We start from the raw sequence: 14882 nt of genomic DNA, 5'->3' as shown, positions 1-14882 counted from the left end.
TTCTTCTTTTTTATAGACATTTTGCATATAGTACAGAACTGTAGATATACATCCACTATCACAATGGTCTTACAGCTTCTTATAGAAAGAAAGGCAATTCAAGTTAAATATGACTGTATCAAACTGGAAACTAGTTTAAACAGGTATACAAAACAATTTACTTGAAAGTGTGGATTAGGATGCAAAAAAAATTATAAAACACCAGTTACACAGCTGTGAGCATTGCAAGTGCATTGCCTGTTTAAAATCAGAACCTCCACAGATATAAATAAAGATAGATTTCTAAAACAGATTAAGCACCAACCTAAATACTATCAGTGTATCGGTGTACCATTTCATCTTATCTAATTTTTGGTAAATCCTACTTGACATGCTAAATTTTGCATTGAAAACTATCCTTGAATTTTAAGATGCAACCAATGGAAGGGTATAAAAAAAACTGCAAAAATTGAACAAGAACAGAAAGGATCAGTGGACAATATACCTCCGCAACGGGCTCTCTCAAATTCCTCCTGGTCACTCTAAATCTGATTCCCAACTTCTCAAGCTGCCGCGACAACTCATGTACGACGGCCACCGAGCTCCGGACGTCCTCTTCCAACTTCTCAATTCTCCCGATCAGAGTAGAATCCCGATCAACGTAACTGCTGCTTCTAACTCTACTACACCGCCTACTTCGAATCAAAGCCCCAATTCCTACCGCTCCCACCAACAGAACCAACTGCCAAGCGATCAATCGGTTCGCCAAATAACTCCAATTTGGCACCAAAGACCCCAAGGATGGCACCTGATTGCAATCCCAAAGAAACTTTCCACAAATCAAACCCCATCAAAGAAACCCAACAATGCATCATCAAGAAATGAATTGAAACAAAGAAGAAGAAAACTTCCTGGAACTCACAGTACGGTAATTTGATATCGTTGAATATACCGCAAACACGATGGCAGAAATCACAGAGGGGGCGATGCACAAAACCTCAGCAATCTCAAGGAAAGCGTCAACTGGACCCTTTTCATCGCCTGCCACACTGCCATCAAGACCATCACCTAAAAGCACAAAAAAAAAAGAGAGATGGGTGGTTGAAAAGATCGATAATTGAGATTCAGAAGCGTGGTGGAGCTCACTTGTTCGGTGAAGTCGCGTACAATGGCGATATCTGTTCGAAACAAAGATCAATTCGAAATGTGGAGTCGAGATATCGCGCGGTATGACCCCGAGGAAGGCGTGCTTGCTCTCTCCTCGCCTAGTGGAGAATGAGAGACGCCGGCAATCGTGTACGGAGTGGGAGGGGTGTTGGGTGGCGAGGAAACTGAGAGCAATGGACATCGTAGCTCTCTCTCTCTCTCTCTCTCTCTCTCTCTCTCTCTGGTGGCCTCCCTTCGCGATCTTAGGCCAGCGCTAGACGGCTAAACGAAGGAGGTTTTCCGGCAACGGAGGCCACCGGAAAAGAAGAGGAGGAATCTGCATCTTTGGATGGAACGAAGAGCCGAAGGAGCTTTACTATCTTCAAGTTTCATTCATATCGCCGATATTTTGAAAGTTCGACATAATGATTTTTTAGCAACCATTTAAAGGTCATTAAATTGTCATATTTTCAAAAAAAAAACGTGTTCTTATCGTTTATATGAAACGTTTATATACGGGTAATATCGGTAACGTAGCAGTTATCTTTTTCCACATTATTCAATATTTTCGTTCTTCTTCATATTTTTCATTTCTTTTGATTTATTTTTTTTAGTAAGATTTTGCCAATAAAAGTTGAAGAAAAACAAAAAAAAAATTACAATATCACAATATTTTGAAACGTTTGAATACATTGGAGAATATTTATTTGTTCTTCAAGGGCACGATTGAAAGCAAGAAAAATTCTCATACGAAAATAAAAATTTGCCTATGAAAATTTTGATATGACAACTTTTTTAAATAAAAATTTTTAGCTTGTTTGTGCAGCATGAGAGTGAAAAAATATAAGAAAAATGTGTGTACTCAATCCTCTTAGTACCCACTGAGAGGGCAGCCTGCAGGTACTCCATCCTCTTCACCTCCTCAGCCCCCAACATTGTGGGACTGCCCCCCTCCTTGTCCGTTTTGAGCTTTTTATCTTTGTCCCTCAGCCTTATGAACATGTTGAGGAGGTCCGACCTGTCGCCAAAATCCCATGACATCCCCTCCCTTTTCGTGCTTTTATGACACCACCGGCAAACTCCTCAACTCGTCGAACCGACCGTCTTAGCCTTCCATATCACCGTTTGGATAACAAACAGGAACGTCGACATCATTGTCGCATCCTCGAACGACTTTGTGAACGGGATTACCGGGGATGGTGGTGGAGAGAGAGATGAGAGAGAGCTTTTGATAGGAAAAAATTCTCCATCCCCCAAGGTAGAGAAATTTTTCAATAAAAACTATACTTTTTTAGGAAAAACTTTTCTTTTATAAAATTTTCTCTTATTTGAAACAGTTGAAAAAGATCTTTTTTCTTTCCTACTATTTTCACACTACCAAACATGCCCCAAGTTTCATACCTTCGTGGCATGCCTTTAAGGCTTAGTTTGTTTTATTCTTGTGTAGAGGAAAAGCTTTACTCGGGAGTGGGCATGGATATTTAAAAAAAAATTATGTATCATGTATGAATGGATTTACATTTTTTTATTTAATACATGGAGAAACCGTTGTAGGGTTGGAGACCAAATCTCACTGGATTTAACCGGCCGTATTGTTGACCCAATAGCACGTTGGGAAGCGGGAAACATCTAGAAAAAGTGAGCCAAATCAGAAAATCATATGGTTTTTTGACCTTTCCAAGCGAGAGAAAATATTTCTTTAAGAAATATTTTGAAATTAAAAAGTACATATTTTGATAGGAAAGACTCCTCGGGAAGTGGAGTCTTTTCAATAAAAGTGTTCCCTTTCACCCGCTCTCGCCCCTCCAAGGTGGGGTTGAACCGTTGAGGTGAAGGATTCAACATCATCTTCCACCGTCATCATCTTCATCATCACCACCACCACCACCACCACCACCACCATCATTGTCTTCCTTCCCTTCAACTTTGACTTCACCCATCAACATCCACTTAGCAACTTCCTCTGCCGGCCCTCGCACCACCACTCTTACCCCTTCTGCAATTTCTGGCTCCGTGTCCAGACTCGAGCCCGGTCTCTCGTCTCCCTCTTCACCCTCCTTGAGAAGATCTAGCAGCTCTCCAGCAATGTCTCTTTCATCCCAAGGCTCAGCATCCCTGAATTCCAATGGTGGTCCGAATCCCTCCATCGGCGACCCCAGCATTGATTTTGATGGTGCCATCGCTTTCGCCACCGTCTTCCCACACGTGATCCTCACTACGACCTCCTTCAACAGAACCCTTTGGAATCTAATCGCTAAGGCAATTGGGGGAAAGCGAGAGCAATGGTTGCTAGTGGTAGTAGACTGATGGACGTGGTGGGTTCTGGTGGTGGTGGAGGGATGGTTCAGGTGACAATCACCCTTCCAACATGGTCATGAAGATGGAGATGGTGAGTTCTCGGAGAAGAGGTTTCTGGAAGGGTCAGATGGTTCAGAATTTGCAGAATCGAATTTAGCAAGTGAGCTATTGCCTTGACCTTCTTTTATGTGTGAAATTATATGCATTTTGGTATTCTCTTTCTATTGTTGTTTTTAATTTCATATCTATAAAGTTTAACATTTCGTTTTAGATCAGGGAGAATCACAGACTCGCTTCTGAATCAAATTAGTGGAGTGTTAAATTTTGCATAATCAGATTTAGTGTGAGTTTTAGTGGTGATCAGGTTTTTTATGTGAGAAATTATGTGCATATTTGTACTGAATATATTTTTGTTTTTGTGTAATTTCTCTATTTTTTTTATTTGTATGCAAAAAGTGAAAAATCTGAAAGCCCTAATAATTATCCTTATTCAGTTGTTGTTACTGAGCCCAACTGCTCGATAACCAGTTTTTTGTGTAGCATGAAATTTTTTTTTTCATGCACAAACAAACAAGTGAAAAAAATTCTCTTTTGTTTCCAGCTTATTTTTTTCTTTAGCTTTCAGCCTACAAACAAGCGAAAATTTTTCTTTTGGAAAACTTTTCATATCAAACACTTTCATAAGCAAAACTTTTTTTTCCTATGAAAGCTTTTCTCTATTTCAAACGCTCCCCCTAAGTGGTATGTGGTGGAAAAAACTGTAGCCCACGTGTGCCAACATAACACTTTTTTACCATGATGATTTGATGGTTGCTAGCTGGGTACTTTCCCATGTAAGTTGCACAAAACAAATAAGGCCGAAGTAAAATAGTGTTGACACTGTGTAGCTATGTCACGAACATAGAGACCCAACAAGTGATGAGTTTGTAATTCTATAGTGCACAAGGATACAAAATTGTTAATCTTTTAATCCATGAAAATATTTTTAAATATTTTAATATATCTCAATCTTTTTGTATAAAATATTATTAAAAATCATTACAATTACTAATGTAGACACATGTTAGTGGTGTCATAGACTATAAGCTGACCATCAAGGATTCTGCCAAAATGGTGTGTCCCAGCTCTCTCTCTTTCTTGCAATGGGTGATTGCGCCAAATGGTGTGTTCCTCACCCATAAAGTGTATAGATCGTTGCTTCTCTCGAAGGCAGATTGGTTCTCTGAGTGTGTGTTATGAGCTAAGAGCCCTTCCCCAAGATTTCGGGTCTTGGCTTGGTTAATTTTGCATGATAAGATTCAAACTTACAGTTATTTAAAGAAATTGGGTTGGTGTGTGTTTTGTCAAGCTGCTGCTACTTCTCATTTATTCTGATCCTGCCCAATCTTTGTGACCCTATTTAATAGGACGTAGAGATCTCTGGACGTAATTGTCAAAGAAGAGTCTTTTACACTTGATCTGCTCCTGGGCCCTATTGAAATTAGATGATTCAAGCGGTGAAGATTGATCTAGAAGACATGGTTGCTTACTACTTGGTGGTTTGTTTGGATGGCACGCAATGATGCTATTTTTCGTCAAATTCCGGTCGTCCTTAATAATCTTGTCCATAAAATCTTGGTTGATGTATATGTGTTTCTACGTACGCATCTTAGAGACCTCTCATTCCCTCTAAACAACGTTCACTCATCGGTGGTTTCTTCTAATCCAGCGAATCCTTGAGCTTGGCTTTGTTGTCTGTTGTTATCTGTTTGTAGTTTTTTTTTTCTTTAGCTTTTTATTTTTCTATGTTTTTTGTTTTGTTTTCTATATTGTTCGGTTCATGGGTTCAACATTTTGTTGATCTTCATGAGTGGTAATGTTAATCTTCTTTCGGCTCTCTTTTTCTCTCTTTGCGTGCATTTGTGTGAATAAGTGCAAATGAACACCCTTAAAAGGGTCTAAATTTTTAATAAAACCTTAAATTAAGTAAAAATAATACTTGAAAGTATGATTTTTAAAAGGTCCTAACTGGACCAAACAAAAAAAAGGATAGGACCATGCCCTTCTCTGAATCAGAGAAAGGGGGTGGTTCTACCCTTTTCTTGTTAGTCCCCAATAGAATCTTTTGAAAATGTATTTTCCAGTATTTTTTACTCAATTTGTACCATTAAATGTTTCTATCAATGTTTACTCAATAAGAAACATGTATTTGATTAAGATTTTTTATGTTTAAATATATATTTTAAAGAGAAAAAAATTTGATAGTTGATATTATAATAAAATTTGATGATAAAATATTTATGTTTTTACATCAAATAAATTTAAAAGAGAGCTTGTTTTTTAGTAAACATGTAATGATTCAGATCCAACAAAAAAAGAGAAAGAGGTAGGGTCCCTTCTCACTAAACATTATATTGTTACTGCTTGTAATTTGGCATATAAGCTCCTGTAGTAGCTCTAGATTTTGGAAAGATAAACCACTTGAATGGTTTCTTTATTTTAAACTGATTTCATTGATTGACGATGATGTACGCTTGTTCTATCATGTAAACCAGTAGTGGTCTACCAACCTCAGCTTGCCAATAATAAAAACTAAATAATAATAAAATCCGGCAAAAATTAGAAATCATGCCAAGCATGTAAGCATCCCCTAACCAACGGGAGATCCCTTGTCTGGTAGGAGCAGCTAGTGCATGTCACCTTGTATTGGGACGTTGCAGGTTTAAAACCCAATGATATAGTTGGATAACTGGTAAGGGTCTGCCTAATCTCCTAATGCAGAAATGGCAGTTGTGTGACCTAAGTGTGCTCTACTCGTCCTTTGCAAGAGACCTCCTGATGAGGCCTATTTCACTACAAGGATGAGGGTCAATAGCGACGATTTTTCTCGCTGTTATGGCTATGTTTTTCGCCATTATTGACCTATAGCAGCAATATTTCTCGCCGATAAGTTGTCGTTAAAAAATGGCCTTTGTTGACCAATAACAGCGATATTTATAGGTTGCCGTTATAGGTGACCCAACACCAATGAGAATGACTGCAGTAACTGAGAACACTAATAGCAATGAGGCAGCCTATATCAACGAGGTTGTTTTAACTTCGAGATAACCTATAACAGTGGCATTTCAGTGTCATTGTTATAGCCTACAACAGCGAGTTAATATTCACTGTTATAGGCTATAACATGAAGAATTAACTTGCCGTTATAGGCTCTAAACCTGCAAAATTAGCAGTTTATTTTTTTACATTCAACTGAAACATATATTGAACAAAGTCTTTAAATATACTTCAAACATACATCCTCAAACATTCAACATCAAAAATAGATCATCAAACATTCACTTCAAACGTACATTCTAAAACATTCAACACACTTTAAATTATTGACATACATTCAATAAAAACTTCAAATACACTTCATGAATACAAACCCCTACCCCCCACATTCTCTCCAAGCCTACAACAAACACACTTCAAATACAAACCCATTACATCCTCTCCAATACTGCAAACAAACACACTTCAAATACAAACCCACAACATCCTCTCCAAACTTGCAATAAACATACTTCAAACATATGTACTTCTAATATTCACATAAATCAAAATTTAATTGTAGCAAAGAGTTTATAAATAAAAACATATGTATATACACTTTTCATATAAGCAAAGAGTTAAAAAAATTTAAATCTAGGATGGGGGGTTTTGTCTGTGCACATCCATGAAGGTCTACATCTCCTCTCTAAGCTTCCTAGTTGCTTCTCTCTTTCGCTCTATTTTTCATCTAGTTGCTTCTCTTTGTCACTTCATTTTCTCTTTAATTTGTTGGAGCTCTGGTTGTGTCGCCTCTAGCTGAAAAGATAGTTGCAAAATTATGGTATGACTAGAGTTGGTTTGGATGGAAGAAAAAATGCACCCATTCCCCTCACATGTCTGTATTGCTCGCTGAGGACATGGGCAAAAATGTCTCGTTACATCATCGATGGGCCTTCTTGTGAAGATGTTGAATTTTTAATCTCTACAAATTGCAGCTTCGTCTATACGTCATTAATAATTGGTTATCAATTACTAATGATAATGTACAAAAATATAATTAATGAATGTGGTATTATAAAGTGTAAATTACTTATATAGGTGTCTTCTGCTTTGCTATTGATGAATGTTGTGTTATCTGAATAGCTATGTCTTTTTATATAATGTACATGTCATCTGTTTCTGCCTATATATTTTAGTTTGTAAATAACCAATTAAGAATCTATTAAATCAAACATATTTAGCATTATACTATATAAAAATAAATAAACTTAGGGAATAAGAAATTTACCCTTATATAAAATCTCTAGAGGTACGAAAACGATCTACTAATATGTTGGACCGTCTGTTTTACTCTATTGACCAGTTTTTTTTTTCGATGTCCACTGTTAACCAAAGGAATATCAATTAGTATACAAACATTTAAACATTTATTTACTTATAAATATATGTTCAATATTTATCATCCAATAATCTCTAATGAAAATATTGCAAATCTCTTTTTATATTGCAGAGTCGACTCTCGCGAGGATGTTGTTCTGCTATGTCGCGGTTTTCAAACTTTTGGTAATGCTTGTGGAAACCTCCTTACACCCTTGAGTATGCTAGTTGAAGTTATTTTTCCATGCACTACTGATGTTTAGGTATATCTTTGTCTAAATCAAACTCTTTATGCACTAAATTATAAAAAAATAGTTAGGAACACTCTTTTTATAGATTAATTTATTTATCAAAATATAACTAGGCAATATACTCACATAAATTGTCGCATGCAACCTATATAACAAATATCGCAAGATTTATGAAAATCTCACGATAATATCACGAGAAATTTCTTATAAGTTTAAAACGGCAAGTTCTCGCAAGATTTATGAAAAAACATAAATACTGTGATTTAAACACGATATTTATGTTTGAAACAACTATTTATCTTAAAAAACCATACTTTTTATTTTAATTAATTTTTATTAATATTTTCTTATAAAATTATTTTTTAATTTTTAAATTTTTTTATTGTCGAGATTTTGACGAAAAATCTCATAAGAATTATAAAAAAAATTCAATTTCTCATGAGTTTTTTATGAACAAGATTTTATCGAAAAAAATGATTGTTGCTATGCACGCATCATTTTTTCGTCATCTGAAACCTTCTTCATTGTGAGTGAGTATGACTTGCTCTCTGATGATACATGAAAGCCTTCTAGAGAATGCGGAGGAGCCCTCACGCAGAACTCCTTGTGTCTTAGGCTTGATAGTTACTCAAGTCTTTCATTGCTTGATTTGCTTTTGGTGGGCTACGTATTTATTCTTCTTACGTTTGTGATGAGGAGATTTTGCAGTTGCTATTTTGTAGTAAAAAATAAATATTAATATAAATGACAGTAATAAATTTTTAATTATACTAAAGAAATGATAGATTAATATTTACCTGAGGTTGTCGTAAATGGCTCTAGAACTGCATTAGCTTGTGGTATATAAGGGAACAAATCTTCTTCCCTTAAAGTGTCACCCACCAATGATCTGAAGTAGATCTCATCTAGGTTTTCACCTTAGCTGGCGGGTGGTGAACCGCTCCTAAGGTAGAAAAAACATCTACGTCATCATCGTATATATGTCGATATCTGTTAATTTCATCGAAATAATATTAGATGAGATTACATTATACATAATTAAATCATACAAGAATATTTACTATCATACAAAAACAATATTAAGTACATTACACTTCCTTTATGACACTAGATATTTTGTCAACTCTTCAATAGGTAGATGTTTAATTGCACTTACATCAATTTCTAAGTCTAACCATGAGTCCTCCAACCAATTAGAACTTTCTAGCAACATCTGGACGGTCAGAATTTAAAAGGAATATAAGGGTAAATATGGTTTGTTAGTCCCACATATGACTCCAAACCAAAACTGATTTGGAGTACGAATAAAATTATTATGAATAAGAAAATAATAGTTTTGCATGATTTTTCTTGCAAAAATATCAAAAAATAAATTTTAAAAAGTTTTAAAATATAAAACAATGGGCAAATGCATATATAAATATACAAAGACTAGAGTGCAAGAGTGAGACAATTGGCCATTAAGCTTGTCTAATGTCTAGTCTAACTATTCTAACCGCTAGTTAGACTAGCTGTTTAAGCATGCCTAACAACTAGCTCTCAAAAAAATAAATGCAAAAAACGTATTTTACATTATAAATAATATATATATAACAAAAAAGTCTTAATTAATCAAGAAGGATAACACAGGCAAAGCATATAAGGGATCATGAAGAACAAAAACCTCATCAATGTCAATTATATTAGTAAAATCCAGCTAACCACTGCCAATAATCAACATACTTTTATATCACATGTAATTCTATACAAATTTCAAAAGGCAATGGATTATAAACTAAAAGTGGGCCAGCTAATGAACCACACACTCATTTATCTAGACAGCTGCGATAATCTGGATATTACATTATGTTCCACAATGCAACATCCCAACTTATCCCAGTTTATCAGTTGATGCTGACTCATGTAGTCAAATGCAACAGATAAGGCTATGGAAACCAGGATCCCTAGATATAGGCAACACCCTTTCCACGGATATGAAAGAAAAAAACACAAACATCAGCATGATATTATAGTTAAAGCATATTAACATAATAAAACTCAAAACATTGCCCTAAATCTTAATGATGCAATCAATAAGAAGAAACTTTCAATGTTGAAATAAATCAAAAAGTCATAATCTATTCAAAGAAAAACAATAACATCCATAATAACATTCAAGTAGTAGAAGAGGAGCTAGTTCTAATGACCTTTCTTAAAACTCATAATAATAGTCGAAATCTCTAAAACTTAGTCGTGATCAAAAGATTATCTCAAGAAAAGGTGCTTGAGGATCAAAAATGATGGCTGAGAGTGTTTGTTAATTGTACATAGATAAAAAAACAAAAGATTACGATCCTATCTCTCTCTCTCTCTCTCTCTCTCTCTCTTAAGATGAGCCTTATTTTTTCTCAACAGACATTCACAACCTAAGCAAGCTAGTCAATCAACTAGCTCACAAAGGCTCCAGCAAATCAGTGTCTTCCCATTCCACATTCAACTATACGGAGTTCCAATGCCTCCTGGAATAAGGCAAATCAATACATGACCAAAAGGTCATTCCAGTGTCCCTCGAGAATTGATTCATTGAACAAGACGATCAAGAGGTTCAAAAAAATTAACATTAAATTCAAGAGGTCCAATGTGCAGTCGGTGATGGGGGTTTTCCCCTTGGATTTTAAAAAAAAGAGAGACGATCCCCAAACCTCACTTTAAAAACCAGGCTAAGTGAGAGTGAGAGTGCGAGAGATAGAGAGAGAGTTGCATACTGATCTAACAATGGGAGTGAGAAGGAGAAAGTGATTGAGGTGGTCCTGCGTTGCTCTGATGAGATCGTAAAAAGAGAGAGAGAAATGAAACCCTACTATCAAGCCCTTTTTAAAAAAGACTCTATACGACGGTGATAAAACTATCATCGTTATAGAGTAAAACCCTATAATGGCCACAATTATATTGTCGTTATCGAGTAAAGCCCTATAACGGTGAGATTCAATGGTAAGATAATCTCGCCTTTATAAATATATATTTAACGGCGGCATCAATTATCGCCTATATAGAGTAAAACCTATAACGGCGAGATCTGAAGCTCTCCTTTATCGATCTATAACAACGAGATCTTCTAACCGTTAAATATAGTCATCAAAGTATTTTAACAGCCAAATAATCTCACTATTATAAACATATCTTTAAAGGCGACATCCATATGTCATCATTATAGATATGTCTTTAACAGCGAGAGTTATATCAGGGGCAAGACATTTATGGCTTGGTTTAGCTCGCTATTATTGATGAAGCAATAACGGTGAGATTCATGGTCACCGTAGAGTAATAACAGTGTGATATTTATGTCGTTGCTATTACCTATCAGTTAGCGGGGACAAAAATATCGTTGTTATTGCTTGATCAATGGCGACAAGATTTTTTCACGTCGTTAAAAAGTCACCATTATTGACCCTCATCCTTGTAGTGATGAGATGCTGGTTAATCACATCCTGATGGGTAGGGGTAGCAAAATCTGACCCGACCCGCCAACCTGCTTCTTAGCCGGGTTAGGGTTTGGCTTAAACGGGTTCGTGTCGTAAACGGGTTGACCCACCTAACCCGTTTATTAAACGAATCGTGTTCGTGTTAGGGGTATGCTAACATGCCAACCCGTTTAATAAACGGGTTAGGCGGGTGGGTCAACCCTTTTACACGAACCCACCAACCCGTATATATATATATATATATATATATATATATATATATATATATATATATATATATATATATATATATATATAACCATAACTCCGACCCACCAACCCGTTTAATAAATAGGTCACTGTGTCGTGCATCGTGTCGAGCTGACCCATTTATTAAACGGATTAACCGTGTCATGCCGGGTTACCCGTTTAATAAATGGGTTGTATTCGTGTTTGCCACATATGACCCGTTTAATAAACGGGTTGTGTTCGTGTTAAGGTATTCTGACCCTTCAACCCGCCGACCGGACCCGATTGCCACCCCTACTGGTGGGTGGTATAAAAGGAGAGGAACTCTAAGATTTTTTACGTGTCTCATCTTCTTGTCCAGTTGTGGCAAGACGCCCAAATTTTGTCCGGCATCATTTCAATTTCACCTTGGTCTTTATGCTTGGATCCCAACCAATGTTGTCAACGATTCAGGCAGCCAGTACTGATTCTCAAGTGAATCGTTCTGAATCGGCTAAAAAACTTAAAAAATACTTTGTCATTCAAAACATGACACGTGTTAAAATTATTAAAATAATAGTAAAGACTTAATTTTAAGTATTTTTATATTTATAAAAAAAATAACCGATTCAGGTTAATTAGTATAGTATCGATTTTCTGCCCATACGATACCTACCGACCGATACGGACAACATTGACCCCAACAACACAAAAAGGAAGAAAAAGAATTGTTAGACGTGCTATCTGGTCCCTCCCAATGCCGTTAATTTGAACGTGTAAGTGGCGGATGGAGAGATGAGGGGCATATCACTAGAGATCAAATGGATTGGAATTTTTGGTCGAGTATTCATCTCGAATCTGACATTATTTTTCAGTATGGATCTTAAAATAATGTATATTTTGGACTTAGATGATCAAACTTTTCTTGGATGTGGATCCCAACCAATTTTTTTAATGGATCCGTACTCAAATCCAAATCAAATCAGACCCATTTGCATTTTCTTTTGATATGCAAAACCCTTGTCCCCAACTTTTTTTCACTGGGCCCAATGCTGTCATACAAAATTTGGATCAGTACTGAGATTCGAAATTGCTGCTTGCAAGTCTGATCCAGATCCATGTAAGCATCATCCGGCTAGTATCCAACCCGTTTGCACTCCTCTGTGCGGCCTAAAGTAGGGTTGGTGAGCATTGTGAGACCAGAAGAGGGAGAGTGTTTGATGGAGTTGAAAATGAGATAGGTTGTGACCGAGGCCTTTCGGATCGGGCGTGATTTGATTGGGCTAACCAAACCACTTTTTGGCTTATTCTTTTATTTCCCTTTAACTGTCTACCTTTTATTTTTTTTGAAAGGCACAGTCTCCCTTATATTATTAAAGAAAGAGAGCCTACTAGTCAGACCGGAGGGGTAGCATAGTTGGAACGGGCCTCGACTGTTGGACGAGCAGTTGGGTTCGATTCCTGTGGGCGTTACTTCTAGGGATGGCAGTGGGGCGGGGCGGGGGACAAGGTCTCCACCCCCGCCACGCCTCAAGATTTTATCCTCAACCCCTGCCTCCATCCCCGGCGAGGCGGGGATATTGCGAGGAAAAGTGGTCGGGGTGGGGATGAGGCGGGGCGGGGAAAAGTGTACATCCATCTCCGCCTCCACCCCCGGACGGGGATGGATTTTAACCTTCATCCCCGCCTCTATCCCCGTTTCATACCCTTCATCCCCGGTCCAAACGGGGCGAGGCGGGGCGGGGCCTCGCTTTCCCCCGGTCCACTGCCATCCCTAGTTACTTCCCATGCGTAAGCCGAAGCTGGTGGCTCTTTGGGGTCAAGGGGTGCGCCCAGTTTTTCGGTTCCCATATGGGAAAAAATAACCTACCAGTCTATACCCTAGCAAAAATATGCCACCTATATTCCTATGCTGCCACAAAACCAAACTCTCGCAGGGGGGCACTTGTCAATTCACCAAGTCGACCGGATGTCATGAGTTCGAAACCAAGGGGCATCTCTTGCAGTAAGGCTGAAGCTGGTTGTACTCATTGGTGGATTGGCAGGCTTTCAAGGTTTTTTCAACTGGAGGTCTGCCAATGTGCGGTGGGTGATCAGGGTTTTTTTTATTAGCGTAGCCCAAAAAAAAATACAAAAAATAATATATTTGCGCACTAAAACCCTAATAAGAATAAGATCTTCAATGTCAGTAAGATCATCTATCTTTCATAAAGGCATATTAACCTATTTGACTTCTAAAGAATTATCCTAAATTTGATTCATGGTGCTAAACATGAAGTCAAACCCTATAGATTTGACTCATGAATAATAGCAAGAACATAGTATTAGATGTAAATGTGATCTCCATGTCCTACTTATGTGCTTCTAGAGCATTGATTCGTTGCCTGTTTCTAATTAGGGCTGGACTAAGTTGGCCTTTTTTTTTCAATTTAAAATAGAGAAAACCACTGTTATGGTTTGGATGTTCCCTTTTGGGCTCAAAGGTGTCACGACCGCGAACTTGAGCCAGTGTAAACTCCACAAGTCCTCTTCCCTGTTCACCTTTATTGGACACCAAAATTGGCCCCAAAAATTTGTTTTCATGGATGGATTTGAAAATAGAACCAAGTACGACATCCTTTGCACTTCTCGATCATCATTGTCATTAGTTAAAACTTGGCAGGATTGCATGTGAAAGGGTAGGCACCACTGCATTAAAATAATTTCCTTGTATCTGACCAAACAAGTTTTAATGTCATCCATCTACAAAGTCATCACCATCCATTCCTTGAATGGATGTTAAACTCCTTCGGTCAAAATGGGCATAAGAGACCTCTAGCTAAGGACGATATGGTCTTTGAGAACGAAATAAGGGCACAAGATCTCATAAATTTGTCAAATACCAAGTGTAAGACCAATCTAACTGAATAATAAAGTATAGTACAACACATAATTGAAGACTATAAGTATGAAACACACACCAATTGGTCATAGGAAGAGAGATTGAAACAAAGCTCTCTCTCTCTCTCTGTCTCAGCAACCACCTACCACCACTCCTTGGGCCCATGACCACCAAACTCACTCTCACTTCCCCTTCTTTATAAATCAACCCTCTCTCATTCTGCCTTCTAGGGAATCCAGCCAAGAAACTACTCCCACCATTGCACCA

At 37.3% G+C, this 14882-nt stretch overlaps 1 protein-coding gene across 1 annotated transcript in view; it reads right to left on the bottom strand.

The window, feature by feature from the left end:
- Positions 1–1490, bottom strand: part of LOC149816377 (uncharacterized) — a 29972-nt gene extending 28482 nt beyond the window's left edge. The window contains exons 1-3 of the mRNA XM_089988216.1: positions 1126–1490; positions 902–1047; positions 485–787 (exon numbers count right to left, since the gene is read on the bottom strand). Of these exons, the coding sequence (XP_089844342.1) occupies positions 485–787; positions 902–1047; positions 1126–1327 (651 nt within the window). The 5' untranslated portion in view covers positions 1328–1490. The remainder of the gene's footprint in view (positions 1–484; positions 788–901; positions 1048–1125) is intronic.
- Positions 1491–14882: the final 13392 nt, after the last annotated feature.

Source organism: Nuphar pumila, chromosome 14 (assembly GCF_984573655.1).
Source record: "Nuphar pumila chromosome 14, dmNupPumi1.hap1.1, whole genome shotgun sequence".
NCBI lineage: Eukaryota > Viridiplantae > Streptophyta > Magnoliopsida > Nymphaeales > Nymphaeaceae > Nuphar > Nuphar pumila.
The sequence above is the reverse complement of the archived record's forward strand: the minus strand, read 5'-3'. Positions and strand labels throughout refer to the sequence as shown.